At 45.5% G+C, this 27,798-nt stretch overlaps 1 protein-coding gene across 2 annotated transcripts in view; it reads left to right on the plus strand.

Annotated features, from left to right (window-relative positions):
• LOC137522787 (clathrin heavy chain 1-like) overlaps positions 1–11,108 on the plus strand; it is a 152,331-nt gene extending 141,223 nt beyond the window's left edge. For both annotated transcript variants that reach the window (XM_068242886.1, XM_068242879.1), the window contains exons 28-32: positions 5,786–5,896; positions 7,541–7,711; positions 8,466–8,687; positions 8,857–8,932; positions 10,316–11,108. In XM_068242886.1, coding sequence (XP_068098987.1) covers positions 5,786–5,896; positions 7,541–7,711; positions 8,466–8,687; positions 8,857–8,932; positions 10,316–10,452 — 717 coding nt within the window. In that variant the 3' untranslated portion in view covers positions 10,453–11,108. The remainder of the gene's footprint in view (positions 1–5,785; positions 5,897–7,540; positions 7,712–8,465; positions 8,688–8,856; positions 8,933–10,315) is intronic.
• The last annotated feature ends 16,690 nt before the right edge of the window (positions 11,109–27,798 follow it).

Here is a 27,798-nt window from a genome sequence, read left to right on the forward strand (position 1 = left end):
CCCCCCTCTACCCTGTATGACCCAGCCGAGTTGATGGGCGCCCCTTTGGCCCGCGGACTGAAGTACTATAATCTGGGATGTACAACTGTCTATAATCCTTGGTCTAGTGCCTAATTTCCCCTTTGCCTTTGGACTAATAACTCCATGGAACTTCTAGTCCTGTCTCATACTTTCTATATGAACTGAATCATAGCTCATCAGGGTTATGAGACATTACACCAATGCGATGGGATTTATGTTTCCGCATGCTAACAACCTGAACTGCATGAATACATATAGGTCCCTTCAGAGCATCTTTGGGGAGTGAGCTTTGACATGCAGGGGGCAGGCTGGGGGGTGACGGGGATGAGGGGTTATGCCTCATTAGTTAGAGGAACTGGGGGGCCATGTGCGCCGGGTATGTTGGACGTAAAATGTTGTTTATATATGCTTGCTTCTCCTCTATGTGCAGTTTCTCAATATATAGCAGTTATGAAACTAATGGGCTGGAAACCAGAGAAAGATCTGGTTAGCATGTTAAGATAGGTTATGCGACATGAGCCGGGGGCTCTAGGAGACCACGGTTACATGTTCTGGTTCTTTTTCCTCTCCCTACTGGGCCAGAATGATGATTCAATCCTCCTCTCTTCGAATCTGAATGAGAGGACTGGCCTAACTGGAGTGGTGTGTCTCGAGAGACATAGTCCTCGGGGGCTACACCAACGGAGATACCTTTTTTGTTACTGTCTTGTATTCTATGTTGTTCGTTTTCTACTCTTCTTTCTATTTCTCCTTTCTTTTCTTCTTACTACGGGGACTGATGTGGGATTCTGGGCTGGGGGAATAGGCCAGATTGGCTTATCACCTAAGATTGATGGCATCACTTAATGTTAGGACACTCAACGTCAGGGGGCTGAACAAACCAGAAAAGAGATCTTCGCTATTGGCCGAGATGAAAAGATCTAATGTGCATGTAGTTCTCTTGCAAGAGACCCACCTTAAAGGGACAGACCATCCTAGACTGAGTAACAAATATTTCCCTTTAGCTTATTATAGTAATGCTTCAGATTCAAAAACAAAGGGGGTAGCTATCTTGTTTTCCAAGGGGGTGCATATGACACAAATCCAGTATAGCTCAGACACTGATGGACGGTTTGTCATGGTGAAGGGCATGATTAACAACCAGATGTTTACCTTTGGTTCTTATTATGCACCTAACCTGGGTCAACACACCTTCTTGGAAAAATTCCTAAACGAATTGGATGTTTTTGCTGAGGGGTCTCTGATCCTGGGAGGGGACATGAATGTGGCACTGGAACCGCCCCTTGATACTTCCTTGGGCAGATCTGCCTTCCCACATAGACTTCTTATGAAATGCAAGCTAGCACTACGGAACAGACAGTTGGTTGATATTTGGCGGTTGCGGGATCCGACGGGCAGAGAGTATACATACTATTCTGCTGTGCACGGGAATTACTCCCGCATTGATCATATTCTTATTTCACACAATCTGATCCCACGCACTTCAAAAGCTGATATTGTTCCGGGAGCATTGTCAGACCACTCGGCTGTCTCGATATCCCTTGAGGTGCTTGAGAGTAGACATGGCCCTTTTACATGGCGATTGAACACCTCTTTGCTAAAAGATAAAGTGGTGGAAGGGAGAGTTAAAAGAGCCTTGGCGAATTACTTTGAGACCAACACAGTGGAGGGGGTATCCCCGATGTCGATATGGGCGGCACATAAATGTGTCATAAGAGGGGTCCTGATTAAAGAGGGCAGTAGAATCAAAAGGGAAAGAAATGAAGCCATTGACAACTCGCTTAGGGAGATCAACAGACTACAATTATTACACACGAGTACGCTGCTGGACTCGGATCTCTCGGCGCTGACAGCGGAACGTGAGAAGCTTAGAGCTCTCCTGTTTTTCAAAGCTCGGTATGCTGCGTCCAGATGTCAGCGGCACTACTACGAATTTGGCAATAAGTGTGGACGCTTATTAGCGAGGGCGCTCCGTATCCAGCAGGCGGCTAACTACATTCCGCATATTAACGATACCAGTTCCAAGAAACACTACAAATCCCAATCTATAGCGCGTATATTTAAAGGGTACTATGAGAAGCTGTATAATGTGCATGCTCATTCCCAGGGCCACGGGGACCCTTCCCTGCCACAGCGTATACGGGAGTATATCCGGAGATCGGGGATGCCCTCTATACCCGAATCTGAGCTAGAGGAACTGGGGGAGCCCATATCGTCCGCTGAACTACAGTTGGCCTTCTCACAGATGCCTTCAGGCAAGGCTCCGGGCCCTGATGGCTTTGCCCTTGACTATTACAAACTATACTTACCTATACTCCAGGCCCCTTTACTTACAGCCCTTAACTCCCTTACGGATCAGGATGACCCTACGATTTTCCCGGATGATATGCTATCTTCTCATATCTCTGTGATACATAAACCCGGGAAGGACCCCTCCTCTTGCACAAATTATAGGCCCATCTCGTTGCTTAACATTGATCTTAAGGCCTATGCTAAAGTACTAGCGAATCGCTTGTCCCCGTTCATATCACAACTAGTCCACTATGATCAGGTGGGTTTTATCCCAACAAGAGAAGCCAGGGATAACACCCTGAGGGCATTGCTGGCAATACACTGGGCACGATCGAGGGCCTCACCGATGATGCTATTATCCACCGACGCTGAAAAGGCCTTCGATCGTGTCCGGTGGGAGTTTATAGAGGGTACGTTGCGTCATATAAAGCTCCCGCAGCGATTGCTGACGCATATTATGGCGTTATATAAGTCCCCAACTACTAGAATTAAAATTAACGGAGAGCTTTCTGAACCTTTGCACATACATAATGGCACCCGACAGGGGTGTCCTCTGTCACCTTTTATTTTTGCCCTCTCTCTGGAGCCACTTCTGTGCACCATTCGAGCCAACCCTGATATAATGGGACTACAATTTCCTACCTCGCAGCATAAGGTTGCAGCTTACGCTGATGACCTTCTTTTCTTTATAACCAATCCCCATATTACAGTCCCTAACCTTATGCAAGAATTTTTGTCATATGGCAGCCTGGCGGGCCTTAAGATTAATTACGATAAATCTGAAGCATTGAGTGTGGGCCTAAGTACACCTCAGCAATCCCAACTAGTAAATAACTTTGCCTTTAAATGGGCCCCTAAGGCCATCACGTACTTAGGCACTAAAATCCCAAGTAACCCTTCGGAGCTCTTTCCCCTTAATTATACCCCTTTATTAGCCAAGATCAAGACGGACCTCAAGAGATGGGATATAGAAAAATTCACCTGGTTTGGGAGGGTCAACATTATCAAGATGAATGTGCTCCCCCGGTTCCTATATGTTTTCCAGACTATCCCCATCCTGTTGCCTGCTTCTTTCCTCAAAGAGATTAGAATGTGCCTCAGAAGGTTCATATGGCGGGGCAGACCACCTAGACTTAAGCACGCCTTAACCACACAGCCTAAGAGTTTGGGTGGCATGGCTGTACCCGATATGGCATTATATCATGCGGCTGCGGCTTTGCTGCGCATAATCGATTGGCACCGACATAGCTCGTTTAAGCGATGGGTAGAGATGGAGAGAGATTTAGCTGGCTCCAAACTGCTCCATTTACCCTGGGCAGGGAAATTGGCTTCCTCTTTGGGACCATTATCTCCCCTGACGGGAGACACAATAAAGCTCTTCCATAAGTATAATAAGTCCCTCCATCTTTCCCCATGGCCTTCTCCAATGATCCCCCTGCTGGACAACCCAGGATTTCCCCTGGGAATGCATAATAAGGCCTATACACATTGGAGGGGCCCCCACTTGCTAAGGGCATATCACTTAATAGATAACAATGAATGGCGAGACATGGCAGCCTTGCGCATCCAATTGCAGAATCAGGCTCTGGACCCCTGGGCATATTTGCAATTTAAGCATTACCTCTTGAACCTGGGCCCCAGAAGCGCATATGCTAGGGGTCTCACCCAATTTGAAAAGCTATGCAGTGGTGAGGGATTCTTATCTAGGGGAATCTCACAGCTGTACTCTCTGCTTGTCGCTGATCCGGACATGGCTGATAATTTAAAGCTTAAATGGGAACAGGCCCTGCATAAAACTTTTTCTGAAGATCAATGGCGTAAGATCCTCATTCTATCACAAAAGTCATCAATTTCTGCTAAATTACAGGAATCTGGCTATAAGCTTCTTACACAATGGTACTATACACCCGAGAAACTGCAGAGAATGTTTCCATCCTCAAACCCTCAATGTTGGCGATGCCTTACACACAGGGGTACCTTAATACATGTGTTCTGGGACTGCCCGAAGCTGATCCCCTTTTGGAATAAGGTTAAAACTATAATCTCAAAGGTAACTGGAGTGGACTCTTCGGACGACCCCTCGTACTACCTCTTACACAATACCCCGAGACGGCTTGGGAAATATAAAAAATCCCTCTCTAAGCACCTGATTAACGCGGCTAGATTGCTTATTGCCCGCCATTGGAAGTCGACTGAACCACCTCCCATTTCTGAGTGGATCAGGGAGATTCAGCACATTAAATTCATGGAAAACCTGACTCACACAATGCATATGCGCGATGAGCAGTTTAGCCGCACATGGGCCCCATGGCATGAATATGAAGAGACTGCTGAGTTCAAACAACTGCTGACTTAGTCTACTGCCTATGGGCTATGTGGTAGTTCCCCCTCTGATGTGGGTGTCATGAAAGTATAATATGTGGCACCATGGGGAGGATCCTTGTTCTCCCCATGCCTCTGCAACCTCTGTGCTTGGTAATCTACACACCAGTCCTTGATTCCTTTCCTATTTACTTCTCTTTTGTCTTTGTTCTCTTACTATGTTATTTCCTATTCTTCTCTTTTCCTTTCTTCATTGTTATATGAGCAAAAATATCACTATGTAACAGGTGGGGGTGGAGGGGGCACCCAGGTCCCACCTCAAACTAAGCTTAGTATAATTGCCACCGGTCTGAGCCATAGTTCTTAAGTTGGGACGGAGTTCGGGGAAATGTTCCCTTTGGGCCCTGAGGCTCCGTTCTTATCACCACTGTCATATCACACAGCCCGGCCATTAGCATACAGATAAAGCCTCATTATGCAAATTACTCAAGTTTAATACTCTGTTTGAGCGAATGATAGCTGAGATTTTCCCTTGGCTTGGGCAAGGATTTATGCTTGCTGTGGGTGGCTCCTGGGGGCCGGTCCTCTCCCTTATAATTAGCCTTCCTTTAGATGTTACAGATATCTTCTTGCGGCACTGGTTAGCCGTATACACTGTCTTTCTAGTTTTATGACTATCGAAATGTCTGTGACTCTTACCCAAGGATATGGTTTATAGCTATTATTGTTTGCTACTTGTTTGAACAGCTGTTAAAACAAAAATAAAGAATCTTTAAAAAAAAAAAAATGAGATGGTCGCGCATCTAACCAAGATGCTCCTGACAGACATACACTGCATAGGGCTAATAGGCCTCTTAGGGCTTGTTCACACTTGAGCTGGAATCGCGCGATTCAGTCTGAAACACTGTCACGAGTGTGCTCCTTTGGACTGGAAGGCAGTGTGCTACAATGATGGGCATTGACAGCTCTCTAGGGCCACAGAAAATGGCAAGGAGGGCACCTTCAGCCCGCAGGCCTTGTTTGTCCACTACGAGACTGCATACTTCCTCAGAATATATACATATTGCATACCTAGTTCATACAGTCTGTGTTTTGCAATCCTTGCAGCACTGGTAGTTTTATTTACCTCTGAACTGTGACTTTCTTTTAGATGAGCCAATTACCTCTTGTTAAGCCGTATCTACGATCTGTTCAAAATCACAACAACAAATCTGTGAATGAGGCCCTTAACAACCTGCTGACGGAGGAGGAGGATTATCAGGTAATTTTAGGCCTTTGTGGCACCAAGGAATAATTAGTACACAATCTGAGTCTATTCTGTTCTCCCATACTATATTTATTGATCATAGAAATTCATTTATTCAGTGGTGCTTCAAACAGTGGCTCTGTAGTCAGATACAAGCAGTGGAATGAAATGGTACACTGACTTTGGATACTGCCTCTTTTGATAAAGATTGCACAGGAATTTGTAGTTTATGGTTTCATTGCTGTGAATTTTTATAGCCAGTCTGCTTTAACCCTCTCCTTAAAGGAACATCGCAAAAAATCTAATGTTCATGTGTATAAAACATACATTTTGTTCATGCGTAAAATGCACTGTAAATTTAATTTTTTTTCCTTTTTTGCTGTCACTTACAGTAAGTTGTAAAAATCTACTTTTCTCCTAGAGTAAAATGCCCTCTAAATGATTTTATTTTCACTTATGTCGCTACAGTAAACAGTAAAAATCTGACAGATCTGTCAGATTTTGTATGAGCCCATCTTCTCTCAGGGGATTCTGGGGGTATTCATTATTTTTAAAAGCACTGACTAAATGGCAGTCCAACTGCCAAAATAGTGTGCAAACAAGTGGGCAGGCTGGTAGGCATCTTTTGCATGGATCCTTTCCAACAAGTGCATTGTAATGAATAAAGTGCTAAGAATCCCCTGTGAAGAGATGGACTAATCCAAAACTTGTCAGATTTTTACTGTCTACTATAGCAACATAGGGGGGAAAAAAGTACTTTATAGGGCATTTTACTCGAAGAGAAACGTACTTCTTCTTAAAGAGAACCCGAGGTGTGTTTAAAGAATGTTATCTGCATACAGAGGCTGGATCTGCCTATACAGCCCAGCCACTGTTGCTATCCCAAACCCCCCTAAGGTCCTCCTGCACTCTGCAATCCCTCAAAAATCACAGCCGTGCTGTGAGGCTGTGTTTACATCTGTAGTGTCAATCTCAGCTGCTCCCCGCCTCCTGCATAGCTCCGGTCCCTGCCCCCGTCCCTTTCCTCCAATCAGCAGGGAGGGAAGGGATGCAGGCGTGGACTGGAGTTCTGCAGGAGGCGGGGAGAGCAGCAGACTGACACTATAGAGATAAACACAGCCAGCTCTGACAAGCTGTTTGTCAGCAGCGTGGCTGTGATTTATGAGGGATTGCAGAGTGTAGGGCGACCTTAGGGGGGTTTGGGATAGCAACAGAGGCTGGGCTGTATAGGCAGATCCAGCCTCTGTATGCAGATAATATTCTTCAAACCCACCTCGGGTTCTCTTTAAGTATGTGCAAGCATGTATTTTAAATTGTAGAAGGTTTTTGCGATAGTGGTCCTGTAATGTCCAGAGACATTTGCTTATATTGAAGGTGTGGCATCAAACAGGTCTTTGTTTTTTCAGATCGGTTGGAAATAATCCTAAACCATTTGACATGCTGTTTGTTGTAACCCTGCCCTCTATGGCTTTGCTCTGTGTCCCAGCAAGGCAGTCAGTGTGCTGTGTATGTTGACATTGGATAGTTACTCAAGCAGAACTATAGTCATTTTCTAGTTCATTAACTCCATTTTGAAATCGGTGAACTTACATTGTGCTAAGTGTGTTGGACACGCTTCAGTTTCTTATGAACACTAAAGATATGAAACTTTATCTTCAGGGCTTAAGGGCATCCATCGATGCTTACGACAACTTTGATAACATCAGCTTGGCGCAGAGACTGGAGAAGCATGAGCTGATAGAGTTCCGTAGGATCGCAGCCTATCTCTACAAGGGGAATAATCGCTGGAAGCAGAGTGTGGAGCTGTGCAAAAAGGATCGGTTATATAAGGTGAGATAAGAGGGATGGCAGTAGATTGTATCTAACACCTAGAAGATGCTGTCCATACAAACATTGATGACTCTGTCGATAGAAAAAATTACTCTCCATAATCTGCTTTTCTTTCTTTTTGTTGCATACAGTTGTTATTATTACATGAGCTCTTTAAGGACTTCCGAGGCGATGAACATAATCTATTTTTACTCACCTGGGGTTACTTCCAACCCCCAGCAGCCGTCTCAGACCCTCCCCACAGCCCTGGTCCTCCTCTGTGTCACTGCTGGCCACCTGTAATGATCGTGACCCTGCCAGCGGGCTTGCACCTGCACGTCCGCGTCATCTGGTGCATACTGTGCCTGCGCACAACTACTGCGGGCGCAGAAGAGCCGACCCCACTGCCAGGTCTCGAACATTACGGGCATCCAGCAGGGACACAGAGGAGGACCGGGGCTGTGTGAGGGACTGAGAAGGCTGCTGGGGACTGAAAGAAGCCCCAGGTGAGTAAACAGATTTTCATCCTCCCTCACCTCTGAAGTCCTATAACTGAACTATTTCCATATATACATACAGAGTATATTTGAAGTTTTTCTTCCTGTCTAAATACGTCCAACATGTTTCTATATATATTTATTGTGGTTGTATACTGAGATGCACTCTGGTATGGCTTGCTTTTATAAAACATTCTGCTTCTTAGTGAGACTTGTATGAGCTTTTAGTTTTGATATTCCTAATTGTGCTTATTACGCTTGTTTCTACCTTTCTACAGGATGCCATGCTGTATGCAGCGGAATCAAAAGACACAGAGTTAGCAGAGAAGCTACTTCAATGGTTTCTGGAAGAAGGGAAACATGAATGCTTTGCAGCCACTCTATTCACCTGCTATGATCTGCTGCACCCAGATATTGTGTTAGAGCTATCCTGGAGGCACAACATCATGGACTTTGCCATGCCTTACTTCATTCAGGTCATGAGAGAATACTTGAGCAAGGTGTGTATTCTCTCTCTAATAGCACTTGCTGGTGAAGGCACTTTTCTCTCTACATGGGGCTCCGTACACAATATGAAGTGGTTTAATTGGAAGGTCTTTTTATTAGACTATTGTGGCTGCTCATAATGCATGTAAAGTATGTGCATTCATGTTTTCTTCCTATATATAGGTGGACAAGCTACATGCTGCGGAGAGTTTAAGAAAGGAGGAAGAACAAGTGACAGAACCAACACCTATAGTATTTGGTGAGATTCTCACTTTTCAGCATTTTTGTTTTGTTTTTAGATTTCTTTAGTCATTTCAGACTGTTCCATTTAAAGTTAGTCTGTGTGACTCAGATTATTCCAGACAACATTCTCGGGGCATTTTCTTCATTGCAGTTATCATAGGTGCCCATTTTATATACTTATAAACGATACCTAACATGAGAGGAATGTGGAGGGGACCATCTGCCATCTTTACTCTGTTGGCCTCAGTAGCTTTTAGAGTACGCCAGGAACAAGCATGGAGATAGAACGCTGAATACTTATTGAGGGTTATTTCACCAAACTTTTTTTTCCTTTTTTAAAATACCAGTTGCCTGACTCTCCTGCTGATCCTGTGTCTCTAATACTTTTAGCCACAGCCCCTCACCAAGCATGCAGATCATGTGCTCTGACTGAAGTCAGACAGGATTAGCTGCATGCTTGTTTCAGGTGTGTGATTCAGCCACTACTGCAGCCAAAGAGATTAGCAGGACCGCCAAGCAACTTGTATTGTTTGAAAGGAAACCTCCATATCCCTCTCAGTTAAGGTTCCCTTTAAAGAGGATCTGTAAGAAAAAAGGTGCCCCTACTTACTTCGGGAGGGGATGCCTCTGAATCCTAATGAGGCCCCGCCCCCCTCTGTCCCAGCGCTGTCAGCTGCCGAAGATCCGTCGGGCTCCAGGATCATAACCATCCTATGTGAGCCTCGCCCATGTGCAGTAGCAGTTTTCCTTTGGGCATCGGTAGAAATGGCTGAGCCCAATCAGATCAGCCCTATTACACAGGTGCAGACATTGCGCATGCGCAGTACAGCAGATCCAACCAGGCTCAGCCATTTCCATCTGAGCCCAAAGGAAAACCGCTACTGCGCCTGAGCGAGGCTCACACAGGATTGCTAAGATCCTGGAGCCCAGCACCGCCGGCAAGCTTGTCGGATATTAGGTGGCTGGAACGGATGGATGAAGGGGCAGCCTCTGGATCCTAATCAGGCTTCCCCCGTCGTCCTCTGTCCCTCCGTTCCACCAAAAATCCAAGGTAAGCACCCCATGGGGCACTTCTTTCTTTTCTTACAGATCCTCTTGAGGCCTCTTGCACACTACATGCGATTTCAATTTTTTTTTATCTGATCTAATTTTTGATTCCAATTAAAAAAAAACGTACTGCATGCAGTGTGCAAGAGGCCTGAGGCAGATCTTTGTTGTAGAAATATGAGGTAATTATCTTAGTTGAGAAAGACCATTTCTTATACTTATCCTCAAATAAATGTTTCAGAGAAGCATTTTTCTCTCTTGATTCTCTACCAGTGCTAAAGAAATGAGAGCATGGGTTGAAATGGACAGGTTTCCTGCATTATCTGATTTGAACATTTTTGTGTCTTTTCAGGCCAACAACTAATGCTAACAGCAGGACCAGCTGGTGTAGTACCACCTCAGCCAGCCTTCCCATATGGATATACAGCACCACCAACGTTCACCCAGCCCCCTCCTTCTGTTTCTCCTGGCTATGGTTTCAACATGTAACCTGTGCAACGTCTCCTGCCTTTTTCATTGAATACACCTGGAGGGGTGCAGTAGCCCAATCTTCCAGGAGCTGACTGTAGTTCATCTTGGACACCTTTATTTATTACATTTGCTCTTACAGACTTCAAAAAAACAGCTTTTCAGCCATTCACTACCACAGTTTAAGTGTTTTTGGATGGGAATGGCCTAGGTCCAATGTCCATAATCATTTCATGTCTATTACACATGCTAACTCGAGAGATCAGCCAGTACTGTATACTGCTGAACACAAAACATGGCAGCTGCATATCCATGCACAAACCTCTGGTGCCTCATTAGTCCACCTTAAGTGGTTACTGTGGACAGGCATGCCAGATGCTTTCTTCTGTCTGCTGAAGTAGCAGCGGGTGTCACATCTGCGTTATCTATCTGTTCTTCACTAACACTAAACCTGGCATACTGCACCCTATGTGCCACCTCTGTGCTGTGCTATTGGGGGGTTGGTGTTGGTACGCAGCAGGATCAGGTTTTTAATATAGAAAGAAACACTGTTTAGTGAACATACTCCAATATGTTTAAAGCTTGTACAGTTAGCCATTTTCTTAGACTGGCATTGCTTGTGTTGCCTGCTACAATATCCATAATATTAAATACAGTAAACATACAAACATATTTAAGCCTTTTTTCCTACATGTGTTTCTTTGTCTGGACTCTTTCCTGGAGATCATTCTGTCTCAGTGCTGTCCACTCTGCAGCAATATGTCCTAAATTTAATCTGACTACATGAATTTCAGTATTGTTTTTACTGCTTTTAAACACCAGGGGGCAGTAGCTTTAAAATTTTGACACCGTGATATAGCCCAGTGTATCTGTCCGCTATTATATGATATGAGTTTGGATGGGCAATAAGCAATCCTATTCAATCCAGCCAACCAGGTTAACATTTACACGCTCTACAGTGCAATTCTCACTGCATACACCAATCACATGGCATCATCAAAGGTGTAACTCTTTGCCTATACCCCATAATTCTAGATCCTGGTTAGGCATTTTTGATCTCTGTTGTGTCTGCTTCTACTCGAATATACTCTTCAGTAGTAGTATAGGATATAGTTGGCATTTGTTTTACCCTATTATGACCAATTAAACATTCATGCCATAGAAAGGCAGTCTGTTTGAGCCAGGGTTGTGGAGTTGGTACAAAGATTATCCGGCTTTGACCGTTTATGAAACTACTGACTCCAGGTACCCAAAAATTACTCCAACTCCACAGTTGAACAAACCAGGCCTCAGTATTGTGACTTCATAATGTGTTTTTTTTCTAGTAAGTGCTTGTTTTCAATGGGACCAAATGACCAGTACATCAGAGATAGGGTCATACTTGGCAATGGACTGGTTTACAAGTACCCCTGTCTGATGCTTGTTTCCCTTTCTGTGGCAATAGTGCTACAGACCACAGTTTTCAGTGTCTGACTTCAGACTGCTTGCTTTGCTGAATGACTGGTTACCTTTTTGTGGTCATTTGAAGGTGATTCTAGTAAATGCACTAGGGTGTGTGGCAAATATAACCGGTAAGGCCCCCATGCAAATTAAAGTTAAGACCTGCCGATATGCAGAAGATACAGTTTTCTGCTAACCTTTGTATTGAACAGATGTTGTGTACACATAACATGGGTCAGTATGTCCGCATCCTTCACCGGACACGCACTGTGTCCTTGTCTCCTACTTGTTCTACGCATGATGATGTTTGTTTAGTAGGTCTTTGTAGAAGAGAATGAGGCCGCCCATGCTGAAGATGTTAAAAGCAGTGTCTCCTTCATCGTACCCAAATGGTCCTGCAATTAATGGAAAACACTGCTTTGATTTGCCTGAAAAGCTCAGGTGAACATGTAATACTGTATTATGTAAAAGAGCTGTAGTTTTAAAAAGGAAATGCACTGAGTTATCAAGACAGCACGTTCAGCTATGTTTGTACAAAGGTGCAGAACTGGGTGGTAAAAGTGTGCTTTTATAATCATAAATACAAGCTATCTTTAGGCATAACTGAAGATCATCTGAACTCAGATATATATTGTCCCTTAAGGCTTCCTGGAGTATTAAAGAGAACCTGTGATCAAGCAAAAATAAGGATTTATCCTTAACTGGGGTTTCCTCAAACCCTGTAGGCCCCCACTGTGTTCATTCATTTCTGTCCAATCCTCCTCTGTCTGCCATGGGGTCTACTACGCACTCATGGCCCTGGCTGCAGGCATCCTTTGTCAGGCTCCCGTAGGCGGCAGAATTCTGCACCTGTGCTGTTACAAGCCCTAACTAACTGCACCAGCGCAGAACGCTCCCGAACAAGTAGGTTCACAGTCAGGAACACGCATGTGCAGTACCCGGGGCTGACTGCAGGAGAATGAAGCGGTTCAGGAGGATGGCGAGGGAGTCCACGGCCTACAGGGGGCTGGAGGATGCCCTAGGGAAGTAGAAATCCTGAAGTTTGCGTGATCGCAGGTTCTGTTTAAGCGTCAAGAAGCCATTGTATTATCTAGAAACCTTATTGTAATAACTATAATCCCTGTTTTGAAATGACTAAATGTAGAACTATTATATATTGTGGAGGGGCTTTGGGTATTGTGAGAATGTATTTATAGACCTATCTAAATGTTTGACTATATGCAAAATATATTAAAAACATTTATTATGAATCATTACAATTAAACATATAAAAGACAAAGTATGCTCATCAAAAGTTCACACATAACCACACATCTCAAACAAACTTGATATATCTACATATTAGTATATGGTAAAAAAAGTGAGACCTAACCCTTTATGCATGCTCAGTGGACCATAGTACCACTAAAAGTGGAGGCATGTATAAAGATTGGCATATCAGTATGCTGTATAAATCAATAATCATGGCTTGGATACAGTCTGATATATTGGAGGGCCTTCCTTGGGACTATGTTGATGGGCAGAGGCAAGAGAGGCTGTAGCCTCAGGGCGCACTGTAGGAGTGGGCACTCAACTCAGCTATCATTCCCATATTGTGTTTAAAGCAGAGAAATAAGAAAAGTGGATACATGGCAGTGATTGCAAGCCAGATAACTACAGATTAAGGTGTTGGAGGCCCTGGGGCACCTCTTGGTGTAATAGCAATCAGTGTGGTATGGCTGGGTCTCGAGGGATGGAGGGGCGCACTTTGGTCTCTCAGCCTTAGGTGCTGGAGGACCTTGTCCCAGCTCTGTTGATGGGCATGCTACCGTTAAATGGCGTAAACTGCATGTCACAGGTCATAGTCTTTTATCGGGAACAATAGCATATAGAGAAAATCTTTCTAAAAAAAAAACCTCAAAAATCCACCAGATCTTACAGTGCTTCAAATAAATGCCATCCACACATATACATTTCTAGTTATTTATTTACCACTATTCAAATATTAAGTGTTTTGATTAGTGGTAAAATGTTTCAAGAATACTTAGAGGGATTCCAGTGAAAATAATGTAATAATAATTGCTTCGTTTTTACAATAATTCTGTATAAATGATTTAGTCAGTGTTTGCCCATTGTAAAATCTTTCCTCTCCCTGATTTACATTCTGATATACAGGGCTGTGGAGTCGGTACAAAAATCCACCGACTCCTCAGTTTAGGATTCCTCCGACTCCTCTAATTTGCATATTACAATCTTGTTGATTGAAAGTATGTAACATGAAATTCGTCTCTTAGCCGGTTCAGCACCGCAGTCCAAAAATCTCATGCATCCGAGCAATGTTCACCTCCCATTCATTCGCCTATAACTTTATTGCTACTTATCACAATTAATTGATTTATATCTTTTTCCACCACTAATTAGGCTTTCTTTGGGTAGTACATTTTGCTAAGAATTAATTTTTTCTAAATCTATTTTAACAGGAAGATTAAGAAAAAAATGAAGAAAAGTCATTATTTCTCAGTTTTTGGCCATTATAGTTTGAAATTAATATACGCTACCGTAATTAAAACTCATGTATTTTATTTGCCCATCTGACCCAGTTATTACACCGTTTAAACGATGTCCCTATCACAATTTATGGTGCCGATATTTCATTTAGAAATAAAGATGCATTTTTCAATTTGCGTCCATCACTATTTATAAGCTTATAATTTTAAATAATATAATAACATATTCTTTTGACATGCATATTTAAAAAGTTCAGACCCTTGGGTAACTATTTATGTTGTTTTTTTTTTTAATAAAAAAGTGTATGTGGGTAATTTTTGGTGTGGGAGGGAACTGCTAATTTTAAATGTAAAATAATATTTTTTTTTAATTAAAAATGTATGTGGGTGCAGTTTACTATTTGGCCACAAGATGGCCACAGTGAAAAAAGTCCTGGATGCGAACGATCTCGCATCCAGGAACTAAAATGCTGGGGAGAAGTTTACTGGGGGCAGAAATACCGCACTCTCGGGGACATATTTAAAAAAAGGATTTAAATATGCCGCCTAAGTACGGTCTCTTCCTCCCCCTACAGCCATGCATATCCTCGCCAATCATGGCAACCTGCAGAGTACCACGCCAGGTCATATTTAAAAAAAAGGATTTAAATTTGCCGCCTAGGTATGGCCTCCTCCTCCCCTACAGCCATGCCAATCCTTGCCAACCGTGGCAACCTGCAGAGTACCACTCCGGGGCATTTTTAATAAAAGGATTTGAATATGCCGCATAGGTATGGCCTCCTCCTCCCCTACAGCCATGCCAATCCTCGCCAATCGTGGCAACCTGCAGATTACCACTGTGGGGCATATTTAAAATGATTTAAATATGCCGCCTAAGTATGGCCTCCTCTTCACCCACAGCCATTCGAATCCTCGCCAATCGTGGCAACCTGCACAGTACCACTCCGGGGCATATTTAAAAAAAGGATTTAAATATGCCCCCTAAGTATGACCTCCTCCTTCCCTACAGCCATGCTAATCCTCGCCAATCGTGGAAACCTGCAGAGTACCACTGTGGGGTATATTTAAACTGATTTAAATATGCCACCTAAGTATGGCCTTCTCCTCCTCTATAGCCATGCCAATCCTAGCCAATCGTGGCAACCAGCAGAGTACCACGCCAGGTCATATTTAAAAGGATTTAAATATGCCGCGTAAGTATGGCCTCCTCTTCCCCTACAGCCATGCCAATCCTCGCCAATTGTGGCAGCCTGCAGAGTACCAATGTGGGGCATATTTAAAATGATTTAAATATGCCGCCTAAGCATGGTCTCCTCCTTTCCTACAGCCATGCCAATCCTCGCCAATCATGGCAACCTGCAGAGTACCACTCCAGGGCATATTTAAAAAAAGAATTTAAATATGCCGCCTAAGTATGGCATCCTCTTCCCCTACAGCCATGCCAATCATGGCAACCTGCAGAGTACCACGCCCGGTCATATTTAAAATGATTTAAATATGCCGCCTACGTATGGCCTCCTCCTCCCCTACAGCCATGCCAATCCTCGCCAATCGTGGCAACCTCCAGAGTACATCTCCGGTGCATATTTTAAAAAAGGATTTAAATATGCCGCCTAGGTATGGCCTCCTCCTCCTCTACAGCCATGCCAATCCTCGCCAATCATAACAATCTGCAGAGTACCACTCCGGGGCATATTTAAAAAAAGAATTTAAATATGCAGCCTAAGTATGGCCTCCTCCTCACTCACAGGCATGCCAAGCCTCGCCAATCGTGGCAACCTGCACAGTACCACTCCGGGGCATATTTAAAAAAAGGATTTAAATATGCCGCCTAAGTATGGCCTCATCCTCCCCTACAGCCATGCCAATCCTCGCCAATCGTGGCAACCTGCAGAGTACCACTCCGGAGCATATTTAAATAAATGATTTAAATATGCCGCATAGGTACGGTCTCCTCCTCCCCTACAGCCATGCCAATTCTCGCCAATAGTGGCAATCTGCAGAGTACCACTGTGGGGCATATTTAAAATGATTTAAATATGCCGCCTAAGTATGGCCTCCTCCTCCCCTACAGCCATGTCAATCCTCGCCAATCGTGGCAACCTGCAGAGTACCACTCCGGGGCATTTTTAATAAAAGGATTTAAATATGCCGCCTAAGTATGGCCTTCTCCTCCTCTACAGCCATGCCAATCATCGCCAATCATGGCAACCTGCAGAGTACCACTCCGGTGCATATTTAAAAAAAAGGATTTAAATATGCCGCCTAGATATGGCCTTCTCCTCCTCTACAGCCATGCCAAGTCTCGCCTATCGTGGCAATCTGCAGAGTACCACGCCAGGTCATATTTAAAAGGATTTAAATATGCCGCCTAAGTATGGCCTCCTTCTCACTCACAGCCATGCCAATCCTCGCCAATCGTAGCAACCTGCACAGTACCACTCCGGGGCATATTTAAAAAAAGGATTTAAATATGCCGCCTAAGTATGGCCTCCTCCTCCCCTACAGCCATGCCAATCCTCGCCAATCGTGGCAACCTGCAGAGTACCACTGTGGGGCATATTTAAACTGATTTAAATATGCAGCCTTAGTATGGCCTTCTCCTCTACAGCCATGCCAATCCTCGCCAATCATGGAAACCTGCAGAGTACCACTGTGGGGAATATTTAAAATGATTTAAATATGCCGCCTAGGTATGGCCTTCTTCTCCCCTACAGCCATGCCAATTCTCACCAATCATGGCAACCTGCAGAGTACCACTGTGGGGCATATTTAAAATGATTTAAATATGCCACCTAGGTATGACCTCCTCCTCCCCTACAGCCATGCCAATCCTCGCCAATCGTGGCAACCAGCAGAGTACCACGCCAGGTCATATTTAAAATGATTTAAATATGCCGCCTAAGTATGGCCTCCTCCTCACTCACAGCCATGCCAATCCTCGCCAATCGTAGCAACCTGCACATTACCACTCCGGGGCATATTTAAAAAAAGGATTTAAATATGCCGCCTAAGTATGGCCTCCTCCTCCCCTACAGCCATGCCAATCCTCGCCAATCGTGGCAATCTGCACAGTAATACTTCGGGGCATATTTAAAAAAAGGATTTAAATATGCCGCCTAAGCATAGTCTCCTCCTTCCCTACAGCCATGCTAATCCTCGCCAATCGTGGCAACCTGCAGAGTACCACTGTGGGGCATATTTAAACTGATTTAAATATGCCGCCTAAGTATGGCCTTCTCCTCCTCTACAGCCATGCCAATCATCGCCAATCATGGCAACCTGCAGAGTACCACTCCGGTGCATATTTAAAAAAAAGGATTTAAATATGCCGCCTAGGTATGGCCTCTTCCTCCCCTACAGCCATGCCAATCCTCGCCAATCGTAGCAACCTGCACAGTACCACTCCGGGGCATTTTTAAAAAAAGGATTTCAATATGCCGCCTAAGCATGGTCTCCTCCTTCCCTACAGTCATGCCAATCCTCGTCAATCGTGGCAATCTGCAGAGTACCACTCCGGGCATATTTAAAAAAAGGATTTAAATATGCCGCCTAAGCATGTTCTCCTCCTTCCCTACAGCCATGCCAATCCTCGCCAATCGTGGCAACCTGCAGAGTACCACTGTGGGGCATATTTAAAGAAATGGATTTAAATATGCCGCCTAAGTATGGTCTCGTCCTTCCCTACAGCCATGCCAATCCTCGCCAATCGTGGCAACCTGCAGAGTACCACTGTGGGGCATATTTAAACTGATTTAAATATGCCGCCTAAGTATGGCCTTCTCCTCCTCTACAGGCATGCCAATCATCGCCAATCATGGCAACCTGCAGACTACCACTCCGGTGCATATTTAAAAAAAGGATTTAAATATGCCGCCTAGGTATGGCCTCCTCCTCCCCTACAGCCATGCCAATCCTCGCCAATTGTGGCAGCCTGCAGAGTACCACTGTGGGGCATATTTAAAATGATTTAAATATGCTGCCTAAGTATGGCCTTCTCCTCCTCTACAGCCATGCCAATCATCGCCAATCATGGCAACCTGCAGACTACCACTCCGGTGCATATTTAAAAAAAGGATTTAAATATGCCGCCTAGGTATGGCCTCCTCCTCCAATACAGCCATGCCAATCCTCGCCAATCGTGGCAATCTGCAGAGTACCACTCCGGGGCATATGTAAAAAAAGGATTTTAATATGATGCCTAAGTATGGCCTCCTCCTCCCCTACAGCCATGCCAATCCTCGCCAATCGTGGCAACCTGCAGAGTACCACTCCGGGGCATTTTTAATAAAAGGATTTAAATATGCTGCATAGGTACGGTCTCCTCCTCCCCTACAACCATGCCAATTCTCGCCAATAGTGGCAATCTGCAGAGTACCACTCCGGGGCATATTTTAAAAAAGGATTAAAATATGCAGCCTAAGTATGGCCTCCTCCTCCCCTACAGCCATGCCAATCCTCGCCAATCGTGGCAATCTGCAGATTACCACACCGGGGCATATTTAAAAAAAGGATTTAAATATGCCGCCCAAGTATAGCCTCCTCCTCCCCTACAGCCATGCCAATCCTCGCCAATTGTGGCAGCCTGCAGAGTACCACTGTGGGTCATATTTAAAATAATTTAAATGTGCCGCCTAAGTATGGCCTCCTCCTCACTCACAGACATACCAAGCCTCGCCAATCGTGGCAACCTGCACAGTACCACTCCGGGGCATATTTCAAAAAACAGGATTTAAATATGCTGCCTAAGTATGGCCTCCTCCTCCCCTAAAGCCATGCCAATCCTTGCCTATCGTGGAAACCTGCAGAGTACCACTGTGGGGCATATTTTAAAAAAGTTCCTAGAGATGTTGCGCTCCACCCACAGATAATAATTTTCCACCTTAGTTCAGTACCGGTTCGCCACACCGAAATAGTCAGATAATTAAGTCAAAGAGGTGCAGGCGCTACTGCGGTCTCCCGGGGCGTTGTTATCACACAGTTCTTTCTCCTCACTTCCTCCGTGAGATGTCCAGAAAGTGCAAGCAGCCCTCAGGTCGATTTTGCATAAGGGGGAAAAAAACAAATAACACAACATAGGGTAATAACGTCTGGCAATGAGTTTTATAACCTTCACCTGCCCCACATCACACCGGTGTAGCCCACTCCAATAATAACGTATATAGATTGTGCTCACCAGATAATGTGGCTGCCCAATCACAAACAGCACAGAATGCTTGTTAAAACTAGCCAATCGATCATGGAACTCCTTAGTCTTGCTTCAGACACCCTGCAGTCCTCCACTCAATGGGACCTCCAGGCATAATAAGAGAAAAAAAAAAACACGCAATAGTGCAATATCTTTACACTCTCTGTGGCACCTCCACCGACCTCACCCTGGTGCAGCACCCTGTGCAGTAACTACAATGCGCTCACCAGATGCATTGGCTGCTCAATCACAAACAGCAATATCAGCCCAGCAGTGTTCAGGTTTCTATCCTGGTTCTTCAGATATAGCTTCCTTAAAAACTAAACAGATACTTCCATTGCGCAGTACTACTTTAATACAAAATAAAAACTTCCAAGAATTGCACTCACGTTTTCTATAAGGTTAAACGGCATGTACAGATAAAAACTCCAGCGTCCTGGATCAAAACAGCATTCTCTCCTGGTGTGCCGACCTCTAGCCCCGCCCAACGCGTTTTGTCCGAAGACTCATCAGGAGCTAATGATTGGTCAGCACACTAGAAGTTTATATATCCCAAAAGTCGTTTCTCACCCAATCACAAGCTCTGCGCAGCAACCAGCCCGCCTCGCTGCAGGAACCTCCTCCCCTCCGTCTATGGGCAGCGTGTGCGCAACTACAAGCCCCATAATGCTCCCCGTGCGCTTCCTGGCCGCCGCGACTGATCAGACTACATTACCCATACTGCATGCGGACATTGCATGCGACACTTCCGGTTCGCCGTCATCCCCTATTACAGAGTTGGAGAGGGATGGACCGCCTATCCTATCCCGCGCAGGCCAATAGCATTGCTGCCCAGAGCCCACACATCCCTCCTCCCTCAGTTCCATGATCGATTGGCTAGTTTTAACAAGCGTTCTGTGCTGTTTGTGATTGGGCAGCGACATTATCTGGTGAGCGCAATCTATATACGTTATTGGAGTGGGCTACACCGGTGTGATGTGGGGCAGGTGAAGGTTATAAAACTCATTGCCAGACGTTATTACCCTATGGTGTGTTATTTGTTTTTTTCCCCCTTATGCAATATCGACCTGAGGGCTGCTTGCACTTTCTGGACATCTCACGGAGGAAGTGAGGAGAAAGAGCTGTGTGATAACAACGCCCCGGGAGACCGCAGTAGCGCCTGCACCTCTTTGACTTAAATATTTAAAAAAAGGATTTAAATATGCCGCCTAAGTATGGCCTCCTCCTCCCCTACAGCCATGCCAATCCTCGCCAATCATGGCAACCTGCAGAGTACCACTGTGGGGCATATTTAAAAAAGGATTTAAATATGCCGCCTTAGTATGGCCTCCTCCTTCCCTACAGCCATGCCAATCCTTGCCAATCGTGGCAACCTGCAGAGTACCACTCCAGGGCATATTTAAAAAAAGGATTTAAATATGCCGCCGAAGTACGGTCTCTTCCTCCCCCTACAGCCATGCATATCCTCGCCAATCATGGCAACCTGCAGAGTACCACGCCAGGTCATATTTTAAAAAAAGGATTTAAATTTGCCGCCTAGGTATGGCCTCCTCCTCCCCTACAGCCATGCCAATCCTCGCCAATCGTGGCAACCTGCAGAGTACCACTCCGGGGCATATGTAAAAAAAGGATTTTAATATGACGCCTAAGTATGGCCTCCTCCTCCCCTACAGCCATGCCAATCCTTGCCAACCGTGGCAACCTGCAGAGTACCACTCCGGGGCATTTTTAATAAAAGGATTTGAATATGCCGCATAGGTATGGCCTCCTCCTCCCCTACAGCCATGCCAATCCTCGCCAATCGTGGCAACCTGCAGATTACCACTGTGGGGCATATTTAAAATGATTTAAATATGCCGCCTAAGTATGGCCTCCTCTTCACCCACAGCCATTCGAATCCTCGCCAATCGTGGCAACCTGCACAGTACCACTCCGGAGCATATTTAAAAAAAGGATTTAAATATGCCCCCTAAGAAGGACCTCCTCCTTCCCTACAGCCATGCTAATCCTCGCCAATCGTGGCAACCTGCAGAGTACCACTGTGGGGTATATTTAAACTGATTTAAATATGCCACCTAAGTATGGCCTTCTCCTCCTCTATAGCCATGCCAATCCTAGCCAATCGTGGCAACCAGCAGAGTACCACGCCAGGTCATATTTAAAAGGATTTAAATATGCCGCGTAAGTATGGCCTCCTCTTCCCCTACAGCCATGCCAATCCTCGCCAATTGTGGCAGCCTGCAGAGTACCAATGTGGGGCATATTTAAAATGATTTAAATATGCCGCCTAAGCATGGTCTCCTTTCCTACAGCCATGCCAATCCTCGCCAATCATGGCAACCTGCAGAGTACCACTCCAGGGCATATTTAAAAAAAGAATTTAAATATGCCGCCTAAGTATGGCATCCTCTTCCCCTACAGCCATGCCAATCCTCGCCAATCATGGCAACCTGCAGAGTACCACGCCCGGTCATATTTAAAATGATTTAAATATGCCGCCTACGTATGGCCTCCTCCTCCCCTACAGCCATGCCAATCCTCGCCAATCGTGGCAACCTCCAGAGTACATCTCCGGTGCATATTTTAAAAAAGGATTTAAATATGCCGCCTAGGTATGGCCTCCTCCTCCTCTACAGCCATGCCAATCCTCGCCAATCATAACAATCTGCAGAGTACCACTCCGGGGCATATTTAAAAAAAGAATTTAAATATGCAGCCTAAGTATGGCCTCCTCCTCACTCACAGGCATGCCAAGCCTCGCCAATCGTGGCAACCTGCACAGTACCACTCCGGGGCATATTTAAAAAAAGGATTTAAATATGCCGCCTAAGTATGGCCTCATCCTCCCCTACAGCCATGCCAATCCTCGCCAATCGTGGCAACCTGCAGAGTACCACTCCGGAGCATATTTAAATAAATGATTTAAATATGCCGCATAGGTACGGTCTCCTCCTCCCCTACAGCCATGCCAATTCTCGCCAATAGTGGCAATCTGCAGAGTACCACTGTGGGGCATATTTAAAATGATTTAAATATGCCGCCTAAGTATGGCCTCCTCCTCCCCTACAGCCATGTCAATCCTCGCCAATCGTGGCAACCTGCAGAGTACCACTCCGGGGCATTTTTAATAAAAGGATTTAAATATGCCGCATAGGTACGGTCTCCTCCTCCCCTACAGCCATGCCAATTCTCGCCAATAGTGGCAATCTGCAGAGTACCACTGTGGGGAATATTTAAAATGATTTAAATATGCCGCCTAAGTATGGCCTCCTCTTCACCCACAGCCATTCCAATCCTCGCCAATCGTGGCAATCTGCACAGTACCACTCCGGGGCATATTTAAAAAAAGGATTGAAATAAGCCGCCTAAGTATGGCCTTCTCCTCCTCTACAGCCATGCCAATCATCGCCAATCATGGCAACCTGCAGAGTACCACTCCGGTGCATATTTAAAAAAAAGGATTTAAATATGCCGCCTAGATATGGCCTTCTCCTCCTCTACAGCCATGCCAAGTCTCGCCTATCGTGGCAATCTGCAGAGTACCACGCCAGGTCATATTTAAAAGGATTTAAATATGCCGCCTAAGTATGGCCTCCTTCTCACTCACAGCCATGCCAATCCTCGCCAATCGTAGCAACCTGCACAGTACCACTCCGGGGCATATTTAAAAAAAGGATTTAAATATGCCGCCTAAGTATGGCCTCCTCCTCCCCTACAGCCATGCCAATCCTCGCCAATCGTGGCAACCTGCAGAAGTACCACTGTGGGGCATATTTAAAAAAAGGATTTAAATATGCCGCCTAAGTATGGTCTCGTCCTTCCCTACAGCCATGCCAATCCTCGCCAATCGTGGCAACCTGCAGAGTACCACTGTGGGGCATATTTAAACTGATTTAAATATGCAGCCTTAGTATGGCCTTCTCCTCTACAGCCATGCCAATCCTCGCCAATCATGGAAACCTGCAGAGTACCACTGTGGGGAATATTTAAAATGATTTAAATATGCCGCCTAGGTATGGCCTCCTTCTCCCCTACAGCCATGCCAATTCTCACCAATCATGGCAACCTGCAGAGTACCACTGTGGGGCATATTTAAAATGATTTAAATATGCCACCTAGGTATGACCTCCTCCTCCCCTACAGCCATGCCAATCCTCGCCAATCGTGGCAACCAGCAGAGTAACACGCCAGGTCATATTTAAAATGATTTAAATATGCCGCCTAAGTATGGCCTGCTCCTCACTCACAGCCATGCCAATCCTCGCCAATCGTAGCAACCTGCACATTACCACTCCGGGGCATATTAAAAAAAAGGATTTCAATATGCCGCCTAAGTATGGCCTCCTCCTCCCCTACAGCCATGCCAATCCTCGCCAATCGTGGCAATCTGCACAGTAATACTTCGGGGCATATTTAAAAAAAGGATTTAAATATGCCGCCTAAGCATGGTCTCCTCCTTCCCTACAGCCATGCTAATCCTCGCCAATCGTGGCAACCTGCAGAGTACCACTGTGGGGCATATTTAAACTGATTTAAATATGCCGCCTAAGTATGGCCTTCTCCTCCTCTACAGCCATGCCAATCATCGCCAATCATGGCAACCTGCAGAGTACCACTCCGGTGCATATTTAAAAAAAAGGATTTAAATATGCCGCCTAGGTATGGCCTCTTCCTCCCCTACAGCCATGCCAATCCTCGCCAATCGTAGCAACCTGCACAGTACCACTCCGGGGCATTTTTAAAAAAAGGATTTCAATACGCCGCCTAAGCATGGTCTCCTCCTTCCCTACAGTCATGCCAATCCTCGTCAATCGTGGCAATCTGCAGAGTACCACTCCGGGCATATTTAAAAAAAGGATTTAAATATGCCGCCTAAGCATGTTCTCCTCCTTCCCTACAGCCATGCCAATCCTCGCCAATCGTGGCAACCTGCAGAGTACCACTGTGGGGCATATTTAAAGAAATGGATTTAAATATGCCGCCTAAGTATGGTCTCGTCCTTCCCTACAGCCATGCCAATCCTCGCCAATCGTGGCAACCTGCAGAGTACCACTGTGGGGCATATTTAAACTGATTTAAATATGCCGCCTAAGTATGGCCTTCTCCTCCTCTACAGGCATGCCAATAATCGCCAATCATGGCAACCTGCAGACTACCACTCCGGTGCATATTTAAAAAAAGGATTTAAATATGCCGCCTAGGTATGGCCTCCTCCTCCCCTACAGCCATGCCAATCCTCGCCAATTGTGGCAGCCTGCAGAGTACCACTGTGGGGCATATTTAAAATGATTTAAATATGCTGCCTAAGTATGGCCTTCTCCTCCTCTACAGCCATGCCAATCATCGCCAATCATGGCAACCTGCAGACTACCACTCCGGTGCATATTTAAAAAAAGGATTTAAATATGCCGCCTAGGTATGGCCTCCTCCTCCAATACAGCCATGCCAATCCTCGCCAATCGTGGCAATCTGCAGAGTACCACTCCGGGGCATATGTAAAAAAAGGATTTTAATATGATGCCTAAGTATGGCCTCCTCCTCCCCTACAGCCATGCCAATCCTCGCCAATCGTGGCAACCTGCAGAGTACCACTCCGGGGCATATTTAAAAAAAGGATTAAAATATGCAGCCTAAGTATGGCCTCCTCCTCCCCTACAGCCATGCCAATCCTCGCCAATCGTGGCAATCTGCAGATTACCACACCGGGGCATATTTAAAAAAAGGATTTAAATATGCCGCCCAAGTATAGCCTCCTCCTCCCCTACAGCCATGCCAATCCTCGCCAATTGTGGCAGCCTGCAGAGTACCACTGTGGGTCATATTTAAAATAATTTAAATGTGCCGCCTAAGTATGGCCTCCTCCTCACTCACAGACATACCAAGCCTCGCCAATCGTGGCAACCTGCACAGTACCACTCCGGGGCATATTTCAAAAAACAGGATTTAAATATGCTGCCTAAGTATGGCCTCCTCCTCCCCTAAAGCCATGCCAATCCTTGCCTATCGTGGAAACCTGCAGAGTACCACTGTGGGGCATATTTTAAAAAAGTTCCTAGAGATGTTGCGCTCCACCCACAGATAATAATTTTCCACCTTAGTTCAGTACCGGTTCGCCACACCGAAATAGTCAGATAATTAAGTCAAAGAGGTGCAGGCGCTACTGCGGTCTCCCGGGGCGTTGTTATCACACAGTTCTTTCTCCTCACTTCCTCCGTGAGATGTCCAGAAAGTGCAAGCAGCCCTCAGGTCGATTTTGCATAAGGGGGAAAAAAACAAATAACACAACATAGGGTAATAACGTCTGGCAATGAGTTTTATAACCTTCACCTGCCCCACATCACACCGGTGTAGCCCACTCCAATAATAACGTATATAGATTGTGCTCACCAGATAATGTGGCTGCCCAATCACAAACAGCACAGAATGCTTGTTAAAACTAGCCAATCGATCATGGAACTCCTTAGTCTTGCTTCAGACACCCTGCAGTCCTCCACTCAATGGGACCTCCAGGCATAATAAGAGAAAAAAAAAAACACGCAATAGTGCAATATCTTTACACTCTCTGTGGCACCTCCACCGACCTCACCCTGGTGCAGCACCCTGTGCAGTAACTACAATGCGCTCACCAGATGCATTGGCTGCTCAATCACAAACAGCAATATCAGCCCAGCAGTGTTCAGGTTTCTATCCTGGTTCTTCAGATATAGCTTCCTTAAAAACTAAACAGATACTTCCATTGCGCAGTACTACTTTAATACAAAATAAAAACTTCCAAGAATTGCACTCACGTTTTCTATAAGGTTAAAAGGCATGTACAGATAAAAACTCCAGCGTCCTGGATCAAAACAGCATTCTCTCCTGGTGTGCCGACCTCTAGCCCCGCCCAACGCGTTTTGTCCGAAGACTCATCAGGAGCTAATGATTGGTCAGCACACTAGAAGTTTATATATCCCAAAAGTAGTTTCTCACCCAATCACAAGCTCTGCGCAGCAACCAGCCCGCCTCGCTGCAGGAACCTCCTCCCCTCCGTCTATGGGCAGCGTGTGCGCAACTACAAGCCCCATAATGCTCCCCGTGCGCTTCCTGGCCGCCGCGACTGATCAGACTACATTACCCATACTGCATGCGGACATTGCATGCGACACTTCCGGTTCGCCGTCATCCCCTATTACAGAGTTGGAGAGGGATGGACCGCCTATCCTATCCCGCGCAGGCCAATAGCATTGCTGCCCAGAGCCCACACATCCCTCCTCCCTCAGTTCCATGATCGATTGGCTAGTTTTAACAAGCGTTCTGTGCTGTTTGTGATTGGGCAGCGACATTATCTGGTGAGCGCAATCTATATACGTTATTGGAGTGGGCTACACCGGTGTGATGTGGGGCAGGTGAAGGTTATAAAACTCATTGCCAGACGTTATTACCCTATGGTGTGTTATTTGTTTTTTTCCCCCTTATGCAATATCGACCTGAGGGCTGCTTGCACTTTCTGGACATCTCACGGAGGAAGTGAGGAGAAAGAGCTGTGTGATAACAACGCCCCGGGAGACCGCAGTAGCGCCTGCACCTCTTTGACTTAAATATTTAAAAAAAGGATTTAAATATGCCGCCTAAGTACGGTCTCTTCCTCCCCCTACAGCCATGCATATCCTCGCCAATCATGGCAACCTGCAGAGTATCACTCTGGGGCATATTTAAAAAAGGATTTAAATATGCCGCCTAAGTATGGCCTCCTCCTCCCCTACAGCCATGCCAATCCTCGCCAATCATGGCAACCTGCAGAGTACCACTGTGGGGCATATTTAAAAAAGGATTTAAATATGCCGCCTTAGTATGGCCTCCTCCTTCCCTACAGCCATGCCAATCCTTGCCAATCGTGGCAACCTGCAGAGTACCACTCCAGGGCATATTTAAAAAAAGGATTTAAATATGCCGCCGAAGTATGGTCTCTTACTCCCCCTACAGCCATGCCAATCCTCGCCAATCGTGGCAACCTGCAGAGTACCACGCCAGGTCATATTAGAAATGATTTAAATATGCCGCCGAAGTATGGCCTCCTCCTCCTCTACAGCCATGCCACTCCTTCACCAATCATGGCAACCTGCAGAGTACCACTCCGGTGCATATTTAAAAAAAGGATTTAAATTTGCCGCCTAGGTATGGCCTCCTCCTCCCCTACAGCCATGCCAACCCTCGCCAATCGTGGCAACCTGCAGAGTACCACTCCGGGGCATTTTTAATAAAAGGATTTAAATA

This window comes from Hyperolius riggenbachi, chromosome 1, assembly GCF_040937935.1.
Source record: "Hyperolius riggenbachi isolate aHypRig1 chromosome 1, aHypRig1.pri, whole genome shotgun sequence".
NCBI lineage: Eukaryota > Metazoa > Chordata > Amphibia > Anura > Hyperoliidae > Hyperolius > Hyperolius riggenbachi.